The 15,498-nt window shown below is 44.1% G+C and overlaps 1 protein-coding gene across 2 annotated transcripts in view; it reads left to right on the top strand.

Moving 5' to 3' along the window:
- The first annotated feature begins 898 nt into the window (after window positions 1-898).
- The window catches only part of Sec24a (SEC24 homolog A, COPII coat complex component), a 59,335-nt gene continuing 44,735 nt past the window's right edge, over window positions 899-15,498 (top strand). Inside the window, exons 1-2 of one of the 2 annotated variants that reach the window (XM_051168483.1) lie at window positions 899-1,335; window positions 10,485-10,946. In XM_051168483.1, the coding sequence (XP_051024440.1) occupies window positions 1,239-1,335; window positions 10,485-10,946 (559 nt within the window). In that variant the 5' untranslated portion in view covers window positions 899-1,238. The remainder of the gene's footprint in view (window positions 1,336-10,484; window positions 10,947-15,498) is intronic. The other variant, XM_051168482.1, reaches the window with a different exon arrangement.

The following is a 15,498-nucleotide window of genomic DNA, read 5'->3' as shown; positions in this document are numbered from 1 at the left end:
TTTTTAAGAAACTGAGTCCTGCTAAGTTGCCCAAGCTGGTCTTGAATTCACACTCTTCCTGCCTCACTTTGCAGTATTCAGAACTACAGGAGTACAGCACGGGCCACCTGGTTTAGAATTACCGTTTCAATATGTTATTTAACCCTGAACTTCAGTGTTAACTATTTGCTGTTAGAAGCTGTACAGCTCAGTGGTAAAATGAGTGCTTCCCTCAGACAATGGATTCCACTGTCAACACCGGGAGAGCAGAGAAAGGAATGCTGGTCCACGTGAAAGTACATCGGACTGACTATGCTATGAACAAGTTAATTTCAAATTTCAAATGACTCCTGAATCCTCCAAGTTGAATAGAAAAAGTCTTCCTCCTCAGTGTCATCACGTATTTTCTCCTTGTCTCAGGATCTTTACTCCAGCCCTGCCTGTCCTAACTAGGCCACCTTTGAACTTACAATACTCCTGCCTCGGCCTCCCGATGGCTAGCATGTCCCACCCATGACACTCTGACAAACACACGCATTTTGACATCTTTTTAAAATTCCTCTGCATCTGGCATAGCACCGGCTGAGCCCCTAACGGTGGCTGGGTCTCGACAGCAGATGCCGACATATGTCGTCTCAGGTAATCCTCAAGAGAATCACGGAAGAGGAGCCTGGTCTGTCGTATCCCACCAGAGCGACTCTAAAAGTCCCCACCGCCCTCAGATCCCCGATCTGCCAGGAAGGTGACGTTCTCCACGGCGGGAATTTTCGTAGTGGTGACACATGCCACTTCCGGCGGGCGGCGGGAGCCAGTGACGTGGCAGGCGAGTCTTCACGGTCCCGCCGGCCCTGACACGGGGCTGTCAGGTGGCCTCGGAGCAGCTCCGTGGGGACAGAGAGCACGGCCGCGGCGGCGTTCCAGCCGGAACCGGAAGTGCCACGTGTCCCCACTGTGCCTGCGCGGCCGGCGGCTCCGCCCAGGGCCTCCCTCCACTCCGGGTTCGGCTGCCGCCTCCGAGCCCGGCGTTTGCGGCCCCGCCGGCCCGACTCCCGAGCCTCTCCGCGCCCAGGCCGGGTCGTGGCCGCCGGCGGGCTGAGGAGTCGGAGACACCATGCCTCGGCCTTGACACCTCGTCCTCTCGCGTTTCCGCTTCTCCGGCCTCCAGTCCCCTTCCCTCGGCTTTTCCTCTTGGAGCTCTTGGCTCGGGCGCTGCGGTCGACCTCGACGACTCCGTCCTACCCTGAGAACCCCGGGGCGCCATGGCCCAGCCCGGGATCCCGGCTGCCCGCGGTGCTGCAGCGGGCCTCCAGGCCCAGAACGGGGCCGCCTCGGCCTCGGGGTCTCCTTACACCAACGGTGAGTGCTGCACGGGGGCGGGGAGGACGGCGCGGCCGGGGCTGGGAAGAGACCTCCCGGCCGGGTCTGCTCCGGGGAGTGGCAGATGTCGCGGTGGACGTGCACCTGCAGACCCGCGCTGGAGGGACTGTTTCCCTATGTCTTTACATACCTTCAGCCCAAGCGCCTGCAAGGTCTTGAGATAAACTAGAGGTGAAAAAGAATCAGTTCCTGAGAACTGCCTTACGGAGGTCACCGTGTCTGGGTGTCAATCACGCTCCGTGCCACCTCAGTATCCGGGAGGGCAGGGTTCACCTAGGGTCTGCAAGCTCGAAGGGTTGGGGTCGTGTTTATTAATCTGAGTTTGCAGAGATAAATGAGCGAGTCCTCCGCCTTTGGCCGACCCCTTTAGGACTTGCTCATCTCTTCAGGGATCTTTTATCTAATGCTCTGTCTCCAGCTGTCCCTGGGCCTCCTGTTGAGTTTTTCTGGTTGTGGAAGAACCAAAGAGAGGGGAGCCTAAGGGTTTGTTTCTAGGGGCCTCCTCCTCATTTGGCGCATAGTTAGACACAACTCTCCGAACCCTAGGAAAGTGTTCATCTGGCACTGTAATTTATCATTTGGCCTGAGACTATCTTATAATTGGATACTTCTTGTAGGATTCCCTAAGCTTTCCTACAGCATGATTTGCTAAGCTTATTTTAATTGATATAATAAAGACACATTTTCTGCCTGCTTACAAATTAGCTTACAAATCTGCTTTATGGGGGAAGATGGGGAGAATAATATTAAAGTACTTAGTGTGCTCATCGAAGTTGGGAAAAAAATAGCCAGTGACTAAAATTGCTGGTTACAATGCGTTTAGAGAAGACTACTGTTTTCGTTACAAAGAAGGCTCTTTGTAAGACTTAAAAAATGTCTGTCTGTGGGTAGCCAGCTATGTGGGCAGGGCAAGAGAAGCTAGAAGCACTGACAAGTTTTTTTTTTTTTTTATAGCACTAGTTAAGTTTTAATTTCATTGACAAGTTGTTAACTTGAATTTTTTTTAAAAAATCTTTTTAATTAATTAATTTAATTAATTAATTAATTTTTTTGCTTTTTCAAGACAGGGTTTCTCAGTGTAGCCTTGGCTGTCCTGGACTCACTTTGTAGACCAGGCTGGCCTTGAACTCACAGTGATCCACCTGCCTCTGCCTCCCGAGTGCTGGGATTAAAGGCTTGGTATACCACCAGTCTCTTAAGCTTATAGTAACAGATTATGTAAACTACATTTTCTTCTCTAACAGTGACATTTGCACAGGAAGTGAAGTCATTCCCTTTAAGGTGAAAACAATTAAGCAAGATAGCTCCAGAATGGGTTTTTCTTATGAATTGCGCGTAAATGGCAAATTCTACAAATGTGCCAGTAAGCTTACATGCCAAGTACAGTTGTCAGGATTTTGAAATGTTGCAGGAATTTGGTCAGTATGATAGGCTGTGTTGGAGATAGCTCTTTGATTTTAGTTTTTGAGTCAGTGTCTCACTCTGTATCTCCAGTTGGCCAGACACTTGTGGCAAGCCCTCCTTTTTCACCTGCTTGAGTGCTTAGGTTACAGAGCTGAAATGTTCACATCCACTTTTTTCCCCGTTAATTTGGTCAAAGTGAAACATGCACCTGTTGCACCTCTATGTCCTGACCAGACCTTGGGCATAAGAGAGCACTCGTGTGTGGGCTGTTTAGAGCCATTTGGGAATTCAGGTATGGAACTGATCATTGTGGTTCAGTGTGGTAGCAACTGGAAAAAAAAATGTGGCTAGTACAAATAAGGAGTAGAGTCATATGACTGTAAATACCACTGTCTTGAGCTAAGCTATCACTTCTATTTTTTTTTTTTTTTTTTTTTGTCCTTGGTTGTAAGGGTGATTTTTATTTTTATTTTTGAGGTTATCATATAATTACATAATTTCTCCCTTCCCACTCATCAGTCTTTTTATAATAACCTTCTTTATTTATTTACTTTTGTTTAGTTTTGTTTTATTAAGACAGGCTTTCTCTGTGTATGTAGCCCTGGCTGTCCAGGATGGCCTTGAATTCACAGAGATCTGCCTGCCTCTGCCTCCCGAGTGCTGGGATTAAAGGCGTGTGTTGCCACACCCATCTTAATGGAAGTGTTTTCAATAAGTGGCTGATCTTTGTTCAGTTGCTGTTTGTTCATCCTATTAACTCTGAGAATAGGCTTGTAGTAGTGAGTTGTAGGTTCAGGAGGTAAAGTGGATAAAAGTTTGATGCTGCAGTCTACGCTTGCTTAACTCATGTAAGTCAGTGATTACTGCTTTAACATTCTATTTGGGTTTTGTTTCTCTGTAGCTCTGTCTATCCCCTGCGCCTGGCTTTATAGACCAGGCTAGCCTTGATTTCAGAGCATGCCTGGTAGTTATGTTTGAGAAGTCTTAAGATGTTGGCTTAGTGTGCATGTGTAAGTTAACATGATACAGTACAGTTAGCTCTTAAGATAGCATTCGGATTTAACCCAGACTTAGCAAGAGTAGCTATTTTCATTTTCTGTAAGTGGTTTTCTTGCTGTGTTGCATTACAACCAAAAGGTCATCTAGAAAGGCTTTCTCAGCTTTTTAATACTGATTTGTGTATATATATATATTTCCATTGCAAAAATTTGATAATGAAGCTGCCAGACGACTTAAACTAACATCTTATCCTGCTTGTTGTAGCAGGACAGGAGGAGAGAAGGCCCCATCCTTCTCTGCCGCCTTTGCTAGCTGTTTGACCCAGCTTGCCAAGGCAGTTAGGAGACTGAAGGGTTTTGTTTTGTTTTGTTTTTTATTTTTGAGACAGGGTTTCTCTGTGTAGCCCTGGCTGTCCTGGACTCACTTATAGACCAGGCTGGTCTACACAGTGATCCCCTGCCTCTGCCTCTCAAGTGCTGGGATTAAAGGCGTGCATCACTGCGCCAGGCTGAGACTGAAGTTTTATAAACTTTATTTCTTTGTAATTTTTATGTAATAGTTACCTTTTACGTATAGAACTAAAGTGAGAGGGATAGTTTCCTTTCTCTTTCCCCTGATAGAGTGTAATTTTGTAAAATAATGTCTGACTTTCCTCTCAGCCTGTAAGCCCTATGACTTTAGAGCCCACAGAGTTTCTAGAACATCTAAGAATTACTGATTTGGGGAGGCTGAAGAGGAGATGGATCAGTGGTTAAAAGCACCAGCTGCTGTTGCAGAGGACCAGGGTTCAATTCTCAGCACCCATGTAGTGGCTCAGAACCATTTGTAACTTTAGTTCCAAGGTAGGCCTGTGCACCATAGACATACACACATGAAAAATACTTATACACACTTTTTTAAGTTACTAATTTTGTTGAACAAAAGTTTTAGAATCAGGTGTTTTGCATTTCCATTCAGTGATTATGTATTGATTTATTCACAGTAAAATTATAGCACATTTTCAACTAAGTAGGCAGTTCAAATTATTTATTTTAAAGTATGTGTATGTATGTGTGTGTGTGTGCACATCAACATAGGCCAGAAGTTTCTGATCCTCTAGAACTGGAGTTCAGGTGGTTGGGAGCCATCTGACATGGGCTCTGGGAATTGCAGTTGGGTTCTCTGGAGAGAGCAATACCTGCTCCTTTCTTTCTTTCTTTCTTTCTTTTTTTTTTTTTTTTTTTTTTTTTTTTTTTGTATTTTTGTTTGTTTAGTTTTGGGTTTTGGGTTTTTCGAGACAGGATTTCTCTGTGTAATACCCCTGGCTGTCCTGGATTCATCTTGTAGACCAGGCTGTTCTGGAACTCAGAGATCTGATCTGCCTGCCTCTGCCTCCCGAGTTCAGGGATTAAAGGTGTGAGCCACCACACCTGCTGGCTCATAGTACCTGCTCTTAACTGCTTAGCCGGCTCTCCAGCCTACATTTTCTTCCTTCCTTCCTTTCTTTCTTTCTTTCTTTCTTTCTTTCTTTCTTTTTCAGCCTACATTTTCAACTTAAAAATTTTTTTCATTTATTTATGTGTATGCATACACTCATGTTTCCGTATGGATATATGTATGAAGATGCCCTCAGAAACCAGAAGAGGGCATCAGGCCCCCTGGAGCTGGAGTTATAGGCAGCAAGGCTGGTAAAGGCTGAGCCATCATTGGTCCAGCCCCTTATGAAGGAAGTCTTTAGTCATGGAGCAGGCTCTGAATAAAGGTAGTGTCTAGTCTCTCCCACCAGCTATTGTGGCTGAGCTCCATTTATTGTTTTCAGAATGGGCAGGAACTGGGCTCCTGTAATCCCCTGTGTACCTCTGTAAAGCACTGACCACATTGTAGGCTAGGGATAACACTCAGTGGTAAAGCACCTCCTCAGCATGCGCAAGGCTTTAGGTTCATGCCCAGCACTACAAAAAACAAAACCCAATGCCATAGCACGTAACTGTTGCATGTAGTAATCACAGAACTACTTCTCTGTCTCTGCTGGTGGGAGGAGGGCTCTGGAAAGAGACATACTCACTGTTCTGTTGCAGTGCTCTCGGGCACTAGCCAGTGGCACTGAGGATCTTCCAATTACTTACCTACTCTTGATCCCAGGACCCAGATCCTTGAACTAGTGCAGGAATCAGGAGCCTTATTTTTTGGTTTCTTTATGCAGGTATATACGTATAACTACAGCAAAGAGTTGCTGACACATTTTAAGACTACTTCTTGCTTTATTTTCCTGTTTCTTTGCTCTTAGTTTTAAGTAAGGGTGAACTAACTGTATTCTTCCTTCTTTCTTCTCTTTTCTTTTTGTATCTTTTGTTAGTATTTCATCTATTCTATTCCTGTTTCTGCATGGACTTTGCTCTTTTCGTTTGTTGTTGTGATCTGTCAGTCTCACAGTCCTTCTCCCCCTGTAAGTGTACGCATCTAACAAGTTCTTATGTTTCAAGGCAAACACTCTACCACTGAGTTAAATATTGAACCTCTCACTGTTCGTAAATGCCTTGTAGATCCTGAAATTGCTCTTCCTCTACCTTTGATTCTCAGAATTTGCTTTTGTCCCTTTGTTGCTGCTTTATTTCATGGTGCTGACGAGGAAACCCAAGCTTGACGTGCTGGGCCAATACTTCACTGCTGAGCTACAGCCTCAACCCAGCCCACTCCTGCCTTTTAAACATTTATTTGTGTGTGCGCATTTACGTGAGTGCCATCAGAGACCAGGGTGTCTAATCCTCTGGAGCTAGAGTTACATGGAATTGTGAGTCACATGATGGCTCATATGATAGGTGCTGGGAACTGAACTTCAGTCATCTGAAAGAGCAGGAAGGGCCAGGCGTGGTGGCACAGGCCTTTAATCCCAGCACTCGGGAGGCAGAGGCTGGTGGATCGCTGTGAGTTCGAGGCCAGCCTGGTCTACAAAGTGAGTCTAGGATAGCCAAGGCTACACAGAGAGACCCTGTCTCAAAAAAAAAAAAAAAAAAAAAAAAAAAAAAAAAAAAAGCAGTAAGTGCTCTTATATACCCTTAGCCAGTTTTTTGGTTTTTTGTTTTTTTCTCTTTTTGACACTGGTTTACACGAAGCCCAGGTTAACCTCAAACCAACTATATAGCAAATATTTCCATAAATTTCTGATCATCAGGTCTTAACCTCACAAATGCTGAGATTGTGGTATATGTCACCACAACTTTCTTTCTTTTCTTTGACAAATTCATCAGGTGAAAAAATGTATTTTGAGCTAGGCATGGAGGTGCTTGCCTTTAATCCCAGCACTTGGGAGGCAGAGACAGGCAGATCTCTGTGAGTTTGAGGCCAGCCTGGTCTACAAAGTGAGTCCAGGACAGCCAAGGCTACACAGAGAAATAGTTTGTTTGGTGTGGTGGTGTGTGTGTGTGTGTGTGTGTGTGTGTGTGTGTGTGTGTGTGAGAGCGAGAGAGAGAGAGAGATGGGGGTGTACACATGTGGAGGTCAGAGGCTATCTTTGGTGAGCTGGTTCTCTCCTACTGTTATAACTTCATGTTGTCAGCTTGTATGGCAAGTGCTTTTACCCAGTGAACCTCTCAGTAGCCCAAATTTCAGAATATTACTACCCACAAAGACAGGGCAAACCTAGTCACTCCCGTGCACCAATCATGAATCAGCCTTTGTGTCTGATTTTTTTTTTCCTGACCTTGTATATAGGTTAATTATACAATGCATCGATAATTAGAGCCTCCTGTGTCTGGCTTCTTTCAATTAAAAAAATTGGAGCTGGGTGTGGTAGGACAGGCCTGAAATCCCAGCACTCTGGGAGGCAGAGGCAGGTGGATCTTTGTCAGTTTGAGGCCAGCCTGGTCTACAAAGTGAGTCCAGGACAGTCAAGGCTACGCAGAGAAACTCTCAAAAAAAAAAAATTTTTTTTTAATTGTGTGTAGTGGTGGGATGTAAACTCAGGGCCCCATACATAATAGGCAGTGCTGCTGAGCTATAACTCCAGCTGCAACATGCAGTAATGTTTTTAAGATTTATTCATTTATAGCATGTTAGCAGCGTTATATTTTATTTATTTATTTATTTGTTTGTTTGTTTGTTTTTTGAGACATGGTTTCTCTGTATAATAGTCCTGGTTGTCCTGGACTCTTTGTAGACCAGGCTGGCCTCGAACTCACAGAGATCAGTCTGCCTCTGCCTTCTGAGTGCTGGGATTACAATGCCACTGTGCCTGGCTATGAGGCCATTTTTAGTGAAACCACATTCCACTCTCTGCCACTCATAAGTTTATAACCACATATAATGCAAAATGCAGTAGTCCATCTTCAGAAGTCCCCATATTCTTTCAGTTTCAACAGTTTTTTTTTTTTTTTTAAGATTTTATTATTTATTATTATGTATACAGAGCCTGCCTGCATGTACATCTGCAGGCCAGAGGAGGGTATCAGATCACATTATAGATGGTTGTGAGCCACCATGTGGTTGCTGGGAATTGAACTCATGACCTCTGGAAGAACAGTCAGTGCTCTTAACCGCTGAGCCATCTCTCCAGCCCCCCCCCTTTTTTTTTTTTTTAATATTTATTTATTTATTATGTATACAAATCTTGTTATAGATGGATGGGAGCCAACATGTGGTTGCTGGGAATTGAACTCATGACCTTGGGAAGAGCAGTCAGTGCTCTTAACCTCTGAGCCATCTCTCCAGCCCAGTTTCAACAGTTTTAAAAGTCCAGAGTTCAATGGTAGTGGTAGAGCCTTTAATCCCAGCACTCGGGAAACACAGGTGAATCTCTGAGTTCTAGGACAGCCAGGGCTTCACAGAGAAACCCTCTCTCGAAACAACTCCCCCACCCCCAAAGTCTATTCTGAGACTCTTAATCCCCCTCTAAAAAGCCCCTATAAAATCAAAATAAAAAAAGCAGATTACAGATTTCCAACATTATATACTAAATATATTACCATTCCAAAAGGGAGGAAAGGGAGCATAGTGAGGAAGTGCTAAAACCAGCAGGATAAGCGCCAAATTCTGCATCTATGTCTGCTGTCAAAATAGTCTTCAGATCTCCAACTCCTGTCAGCTTTGTTGATGGCAACGCACTTCTGTCTCTTGGGCTGGTTCCATACCTCATCTCTAACTTCCTTGGCAGGTATCCCACGAATACGGCATCTTCATCATCTTGAGGTGGTCAGTGAAATCCAGGCTTCATCTTCACAGCTTCACACAATGTTTTCTCCAGGCCTTCACACAGGGACACCCCTGACACACCCCTGGCGTCAGTGACTTGCCTTAGCCATGGAGGGAGATTCTGCAGCCCCTTTCTTGTATCTTTCACTTTAAATCCAGAACCATGTGGCCAAAGCTGCCAAGTTCAGCTGCTTGGTGGTGCTGGAGCTTGGCCTCCTCATTACATCAGCTGTATCTGTTGTAGCTTAAGCTTTTCTTTAATTCCTTTCACAAGTGGGGAACTCGGCTGGCTGGGGTCTTGCCCCAGCTCACCCCTCTATTTCATGTGGCATCAAGCCTTTCTTTAAACGGTTGAACTTAGATCGGTTACGTTTCCTGGTGCTCCTTTTCTCCTCAAACTGTACATTTCGTGTTTCTTCTTGCCTCACTTGCTCCTTTTCACTGTAGTTCAGGCACAAGTTTGGAGGAGGACAAAAAGCAGCCACAGTCTTTGCCAGAACATCGTAAGAATGGTCTCGAGGCCACTCACTACTATTTTTCCCCTCTGAAATTTCTTGAGCCGGGCCACAGTTCAAGTTGCCCTCAGCACTGTCTGTCCTGCTCCTACTAAAGGGCCCATTAAGCTCTCCTTAAAGTGTCCAACTGCTTTTCTAGTCCAGACTCTTCCGGATTCTTCTAACAAACAGCATGGTAGGCCTGTAACAGCAATACCCTGATCATTTGTACCAACTTCTGTCTCAGTCATTGTCGTATTGCTATGAAGAGACATCATGACCAAGGGAACATTTTGTTTGTTTGTTTGTTTGTTTTGAGACAGGGCTTCTCTGTGTGGCCTTGGCTGACCTGGACTCACTTTGTAGACCAGGTTGGCTTTAAACTCACAGAGATCCGCCTGCCTCTGCCTCTCCAAGTGCTGGGATTACAGATGTGCGCCACCACGCTCTGCCCAAGGTAACTCTTAAAAAATGGAAGCCTTTAGTTAGAGCCTTGCTTACAGTTTCAGAAGCTTAGTTCATTAGGAACATGGCAACCCCACAGATATAACAAGTAATGCTGCTCTGAACATTTGTGTAAAGTTACCGTGCAGTCTAAGGGGAGTGTAAGACCATGTAGTAACTTTAAAATGCTGAGAGCAGGCGTGGTAGCTGCATGAGTTTGTATTCCTGACTTGTTACTGCACCTCTTTTTTTTTTTTTTTTTTAAACCGTCCTGGTTGGTCTAAGTGGTTCTTTCATTGTTTCAATTTTTATTTGTCATTCTCCAGTGGCTATCATGCTGAATAAATATATGATTCTAGGTGTATTTAATTTATTTATATATGTATATGTGTCTGTGTGTACGTGAGCGCAAGTACAAGTGTCTTTGCTTGTTTGGGGCCAGAAGCTAACCGGGTCTACATAGCAAATTCCAAGCCAAACCAGGACTAAAGCGAGACTGGTGGTGTAGGTTTTAATCTCAGCATTTGGGAGGCAGAGGCAGGTGCTTCCTTTCCTTGTATTTTTCAAAGAATTGTTATGTTTGTTTGCTTAAGACTGATTTTCCTCCTGTCTCATCTGAAGGTCCTGTCCAAAATACACTGATGTCGTCACAAGTGTCATCGAGCCAAGGATATGATTCCCAACTTCCAGGATCCTATCCTCGTCTAATGCCAGCAAAGACTTTGACTCCATTCTCTGCACAGTCGAACTTTGGTGGTTCTCAGGGATCTGGGCAGACTCTTAATAGACCACTTGTGGCTTCTAATCCAGTACCACCTCCAGTTCATAGTGGTCCTCCCCGGATGCCACTGTCTACTTCTCAGAACCCAGCTGCTACACCAATGCCTTCTGGTAGCTTTCTTCCTGGAGCCAACCCACCGCCACCTTTGAATTGGCAATATAACTACCCATCCACAGGACCACAGACTAACCATTTTCCTCACGTAGCTCAACCAACTGTATCTGGGAATACAAATTTAACAGCAGATCATCAGTACGTTTCTTCTGGAGACCCTTCTCTTCAAACCAGTTTCATAAAGCCAGGTACTCATTTGAGGAATGTTTGAAATGTAGAAACGTAAAACTTGCTTTCTTAGATTTGGACTTAGTATTTGAAGCCTTAAGCATTATAGAAAACAAATAATTAACTCTAAGTTAACTTAATAGAGTGCTTACATTTCTGAACTGTTGCTGCTTTTGCTTTGTAGGTGTTTTCTTTTCTTTTCTTTTTAAGGAGTCAAGATCTTGTTGAATTGCCTATGGTGAATTTCAACTCCTGGACTCAAGCAATCCACCTGCCTCTGCCTCCCGAACATCTGGTTCTCCAAGCTATTTTTCTTTTCAGTCCCTTATGCAGTCCCTCCCACAGGACTGAAAGATGACCCAAGCACTTGGGATACCCACTTAAATACAGATTTAATACACACATGTAAAAAGGTTTTGGTGGTATCCTGGGAAATAATAAATATTTAATGAAAGTTACTCCTAGTTATTAATGGAAATTAATTTCAAATGATTGCCCTTTTAACAGCTAACAAGCTACATGCTTGATGGAAAAAATCTAAATATCGTTAAGGGAATATGAATAAAAGAAGATAGCTATTGATATTTGCCCTTCATTTGGAAGTTGTTACTGGTTCATTTCCTCCGGTTATGTGCTCAGAATAAACCTGGAGATCTGAGGCTGATGAGATGGCTCAGTGGGCAAAAGTGCTTATGCAAGCTTGATGATCTTGTTTAATTCTAGAACAGTTGACAGTAGAAGGAGAGAACTAACTCAAGAAAGTTGTCTCTGACCTCCACACAGTTATGGCATGAGCGCCCTGTATCCCCTCACATCATACGTATATATGCATACAATAATAAATAAAATGTGCTGGGCATGGTGGCACAGAGCTGTTATCCTACCACATGGGAAACAAGGCAGGAGGACCAAGGCTTGCCTGGGCTACACAGTGATTAAGAGCATATATTATTTTGCAGAGGACCTGAGGTCCGTTCCTAGGCAGGGCTGCTCTAGAAGATCTGACATCCTTTTCCAGATTCCATAAGCATCACACACCTGTAATCCCAGCTCTTGGGAGTCAGACGCAAGTGGATCTCTGTGAGTTTAAGGACAGCCTGATCTACAAAGCGAGGCCAGGACAGCCAAGGCTTTACAGGGAAACCCTGTCTTGAAAAATCTAAATAAACAAAATAAAAACAAAAGCAGCAGGATGGTGGTGGCACATGCCTTCAATCCCAGCACTCAGGAGGCAGAGGCAGGTGGATCACTGTGAGTTCGAGTCCAGCCTGGTCTACAAAGCGAGTCCAGGACAGCCAAGACTACACAGAGAAACCCTGTCTCAAAAAAACAAAAAACAAAAACAAACAAACAAACAAATAAAAACAGTGGCTAGAAGTGGCGGTGTGGCCGTTTAATACCAGCAACAGGCAAATCTCTGAGGTTGAGGCTATCTCTAAATATAAACATTTTTAAAAACAGCAAATGGAGAGGAACTCAGGCTGCCAAGCCTGTTGCTAAGCACCTTTAACCACTGAAGTGTCTCACTGCCCTTGTCTTCAGAGAACAAAACAAAATGGCTGCAGTGATTGCTCAGTGGTTAAGAGTGTTTACTGTTCTTCCTGAGAATCTGAGTTTGGTTTCTAGCACCCATTGGTTCACACCACTGGTAACTGCAGCTCCAGAGGATCCAGTGCCCTATTTTGACCTCTATGGGTATCTACACACACTACACACACACACACACACACACACACACACACACACACACACACACACACACACACACACACACACGCCTAAGAAAAACACAAAAGCAAATGTTAAAAAACAAAAACCACAACTGAAAAAAGAAGAAAGAAAAAAGCCCGGCAATGGTGGTGCACACCTTTAATCCCAGCACCTCACAGGCAGAAGCAAGCAGATCTTTGTGGGTTCAAAGCCAGGCCTGGTCTACAGAGCTAGTTCCAGGACAGCCAAGACTACACAGAGAAACCCTGTCTCAAAACTATCTTCCCCCAGCACATACATGCAAGAAAATCTGTATTTAAGTTATACCTGTTTCCAGTCCTCACAGTCTATGTTCTCTCTCTCTCTCTCTCTCTCTCTCTCTCTCTCTCTCTTTTTCTTGCCTTTTTTCATCCTCACATTAATTAGCCTATCCCAGAACCCTCACTCTTCCTGTTCTAAATAGGTACTGATGAACTTAACAGTTCCTGGCGTGTGTCAGGTCCTGGCATCAATCCCAAGCACTGAAGAAATAAGGATCACTCTGCTTTAAGAATTCTATTTTTGGGGCTGGAGAGATGGCTCAGCGGTTAAGAGCACTGACTGCTCTTCCAAAGGTCCTGAGTTCAATTCCCAGCAACCACATGGTGGCTCTCAGCAATCTATAACGAGATCTGGTGCCCTCTTCTGGTGTGCAGAACACTGTATCCATACAAAGTAAATAAATAAATCTTAAAAAAAAAAAAAAAAAAAGAATTCTATTTTATGGCCTGGGTGCATTCCTCTAATCCCAGCACTCAGGAGGCAGAGGCCAGCTTGGTCTACAGAGTTAAGTTCCAGGACAGCTGGAGACTACACAGAGAAAAACCCTGTCTTAAAAAAAACTTTAAAAACTTAAAAACAAGCAAACAGAATACCCTTTTATAAATTATAGCATATTCTGAATTCAGAAATGTTCTAAAAGATATGAAAAACATCTGTAAGCTAATTTGTGGGGATTTTTTTGTTTGTTTTGTTTTTGAGACAAAGTTTCTCTGTAGCCTTGTCTGGACTAGCTTTGTAGACCAGGGTGGCCTTGAATTCACAGAGATCCACTTGCCTCTGCCTCTGCCTCCCTGAATGCTAGGATTACAGGTGTGCTCCACCACACTCAATTCACTTGTAGGGTTTTTTTGTGTTTGGTTGGTTGGGTTGTTTGTTTGTTTGGTTGGTTAGTTTTTTGTGTTTTGAGACACGGTTTCTCTCTGTAGCTCTGGCTGTCCTGGAATTCATTCTGTAGACTACACTTGCTGGAACCCAAGGAGATCACCTGCCTCTACCTCCTGAGTGCTGGGATTAAAGGTGTGCACCACCACTACTACCATCCAGCTTAAACCTTTTTTCTGTTATTCTAACTTGTGTTTTGTTAAACATTAAGCCACTGAAGCTTTGTGGTTAGGCATTTTTTGGTGTCATACATTCTTATTAATGCTGAGTTGGGAGTGCACCTTGCCCTTTGTTCTTTTGAATTGTGTGTATGTCATAGATGTGTGGGTGCTTTCTTGATAAGGGGGTTTCATGGCAGCAGTCTTTATCTTTACTTTCCCAGTGCAACACTGATAAATTCTTGCTAAGACCAATAAGGTTTATTTTTTTCCAATAAAGTTTATTAATAACAAAGGTTTTTCCAGTTGGCTATATTCCAGAAAATATAGGTATACTGTAAATAAAATGTATTAACTATGTCACTAGTAAGTTTAAAAACAATGAATTTTTTGTTTTGTTTTTTTAAGTTTTGGAACCAGATATAGGAGATAGATGCCTATAGCCCTACCTAGCACGCAGTGTGCTGGAGAAGTAGATGACTCAGCGGTTAGAGTACTGGGGGGGGGGGGGGGGCTCTTGCACAGCACCGTGGTTTGGCTTCCAGCACCCACATTAGATCACTCACAACCAGCATTCTAGCTCCAGGAGGCAGATTTGATGTCCATTTCTGGACTCAATGAGCACTGCATGCATATGGTTTATAAACATACAGACAGGCAGAATACCCATACACATAAAATTTAAGAGATTTATTATGTATACAGTGTTTTGCCTACATGTCACCTGCACACCAGAAGAGGGCACCAGATCTCATTATAGATGATTGTGAGCCACCATGTGGTTGCTGGGACTTGAACTCAGGACCTTTGGAAGAACAGACAGTGTTCTTAACTTCCGAGCCATCTCTCCAGCCCCAAAATAAATAAATCAATAATAAACAAATAAATAAATAGCCAGGATTTCAGAGGCTGGGGTAGGAGGATCATGAATTCAAGTCTATGTAGTGAGGCTCTGTCTCCAGAGACTGGAGCAGGGCTGAGAGTAGAACCCAGCTGAAGCCCTGGGTCTGTACCTCCAGCTCCCCAGAGCCTCATAAAGCAGGCTGGCAGCATGCATTCAGGAGCTAGAGGCAGGTGATCAGAGTTCAAGGGCAACTTCAGCCACATAGTGACTTAGAGGTTCATCTGTGCTATATGAGACCCTCTGTGTCTCAGACAGACAGACAGACAAACAGACAGACAGAAAAAGAGACCAAAGGCCTGGAAAAGGGGACTCCATGCCTAAGCGTGTGTACTACTGTTACAAAGAACTTGAGTTCAAGTCCCAGCGCCCAGACAGCACGCAGATCTGCTTATAGCTCTAGCTTCAGGGCCTACTGCCCTCTCCTGGTCTCTGCCAGCACCACATGCACACGGTAAACATGCATGCACTCACACACACACACATAAATTAAATCTTAAAACTTAGAGTTTTGTGCATGAGTCTTGGCCTGCATCTATGTAAGTGCACTACATGCATGCCTCATGCCATGCCAGAGGTCAGAAGAGAGCATTGGATTCC

This window comes from Acomys russatus, chromosome 25 (assembly GCF_903995435.1).
Source record: "Acomys russatus chromosome 25, mAcoRus1.1, whole genome shotgun sequence".
NCBI lineage: Eukaryota > Metazoa > Chordata > Mammalia > Rodentia > Muridae > Acomys > Acomys russatus.
Note: the sequence above shows the minus strand (reverse complement) of the source record. Positions and strands in the feature narration are given on the sequence as shown.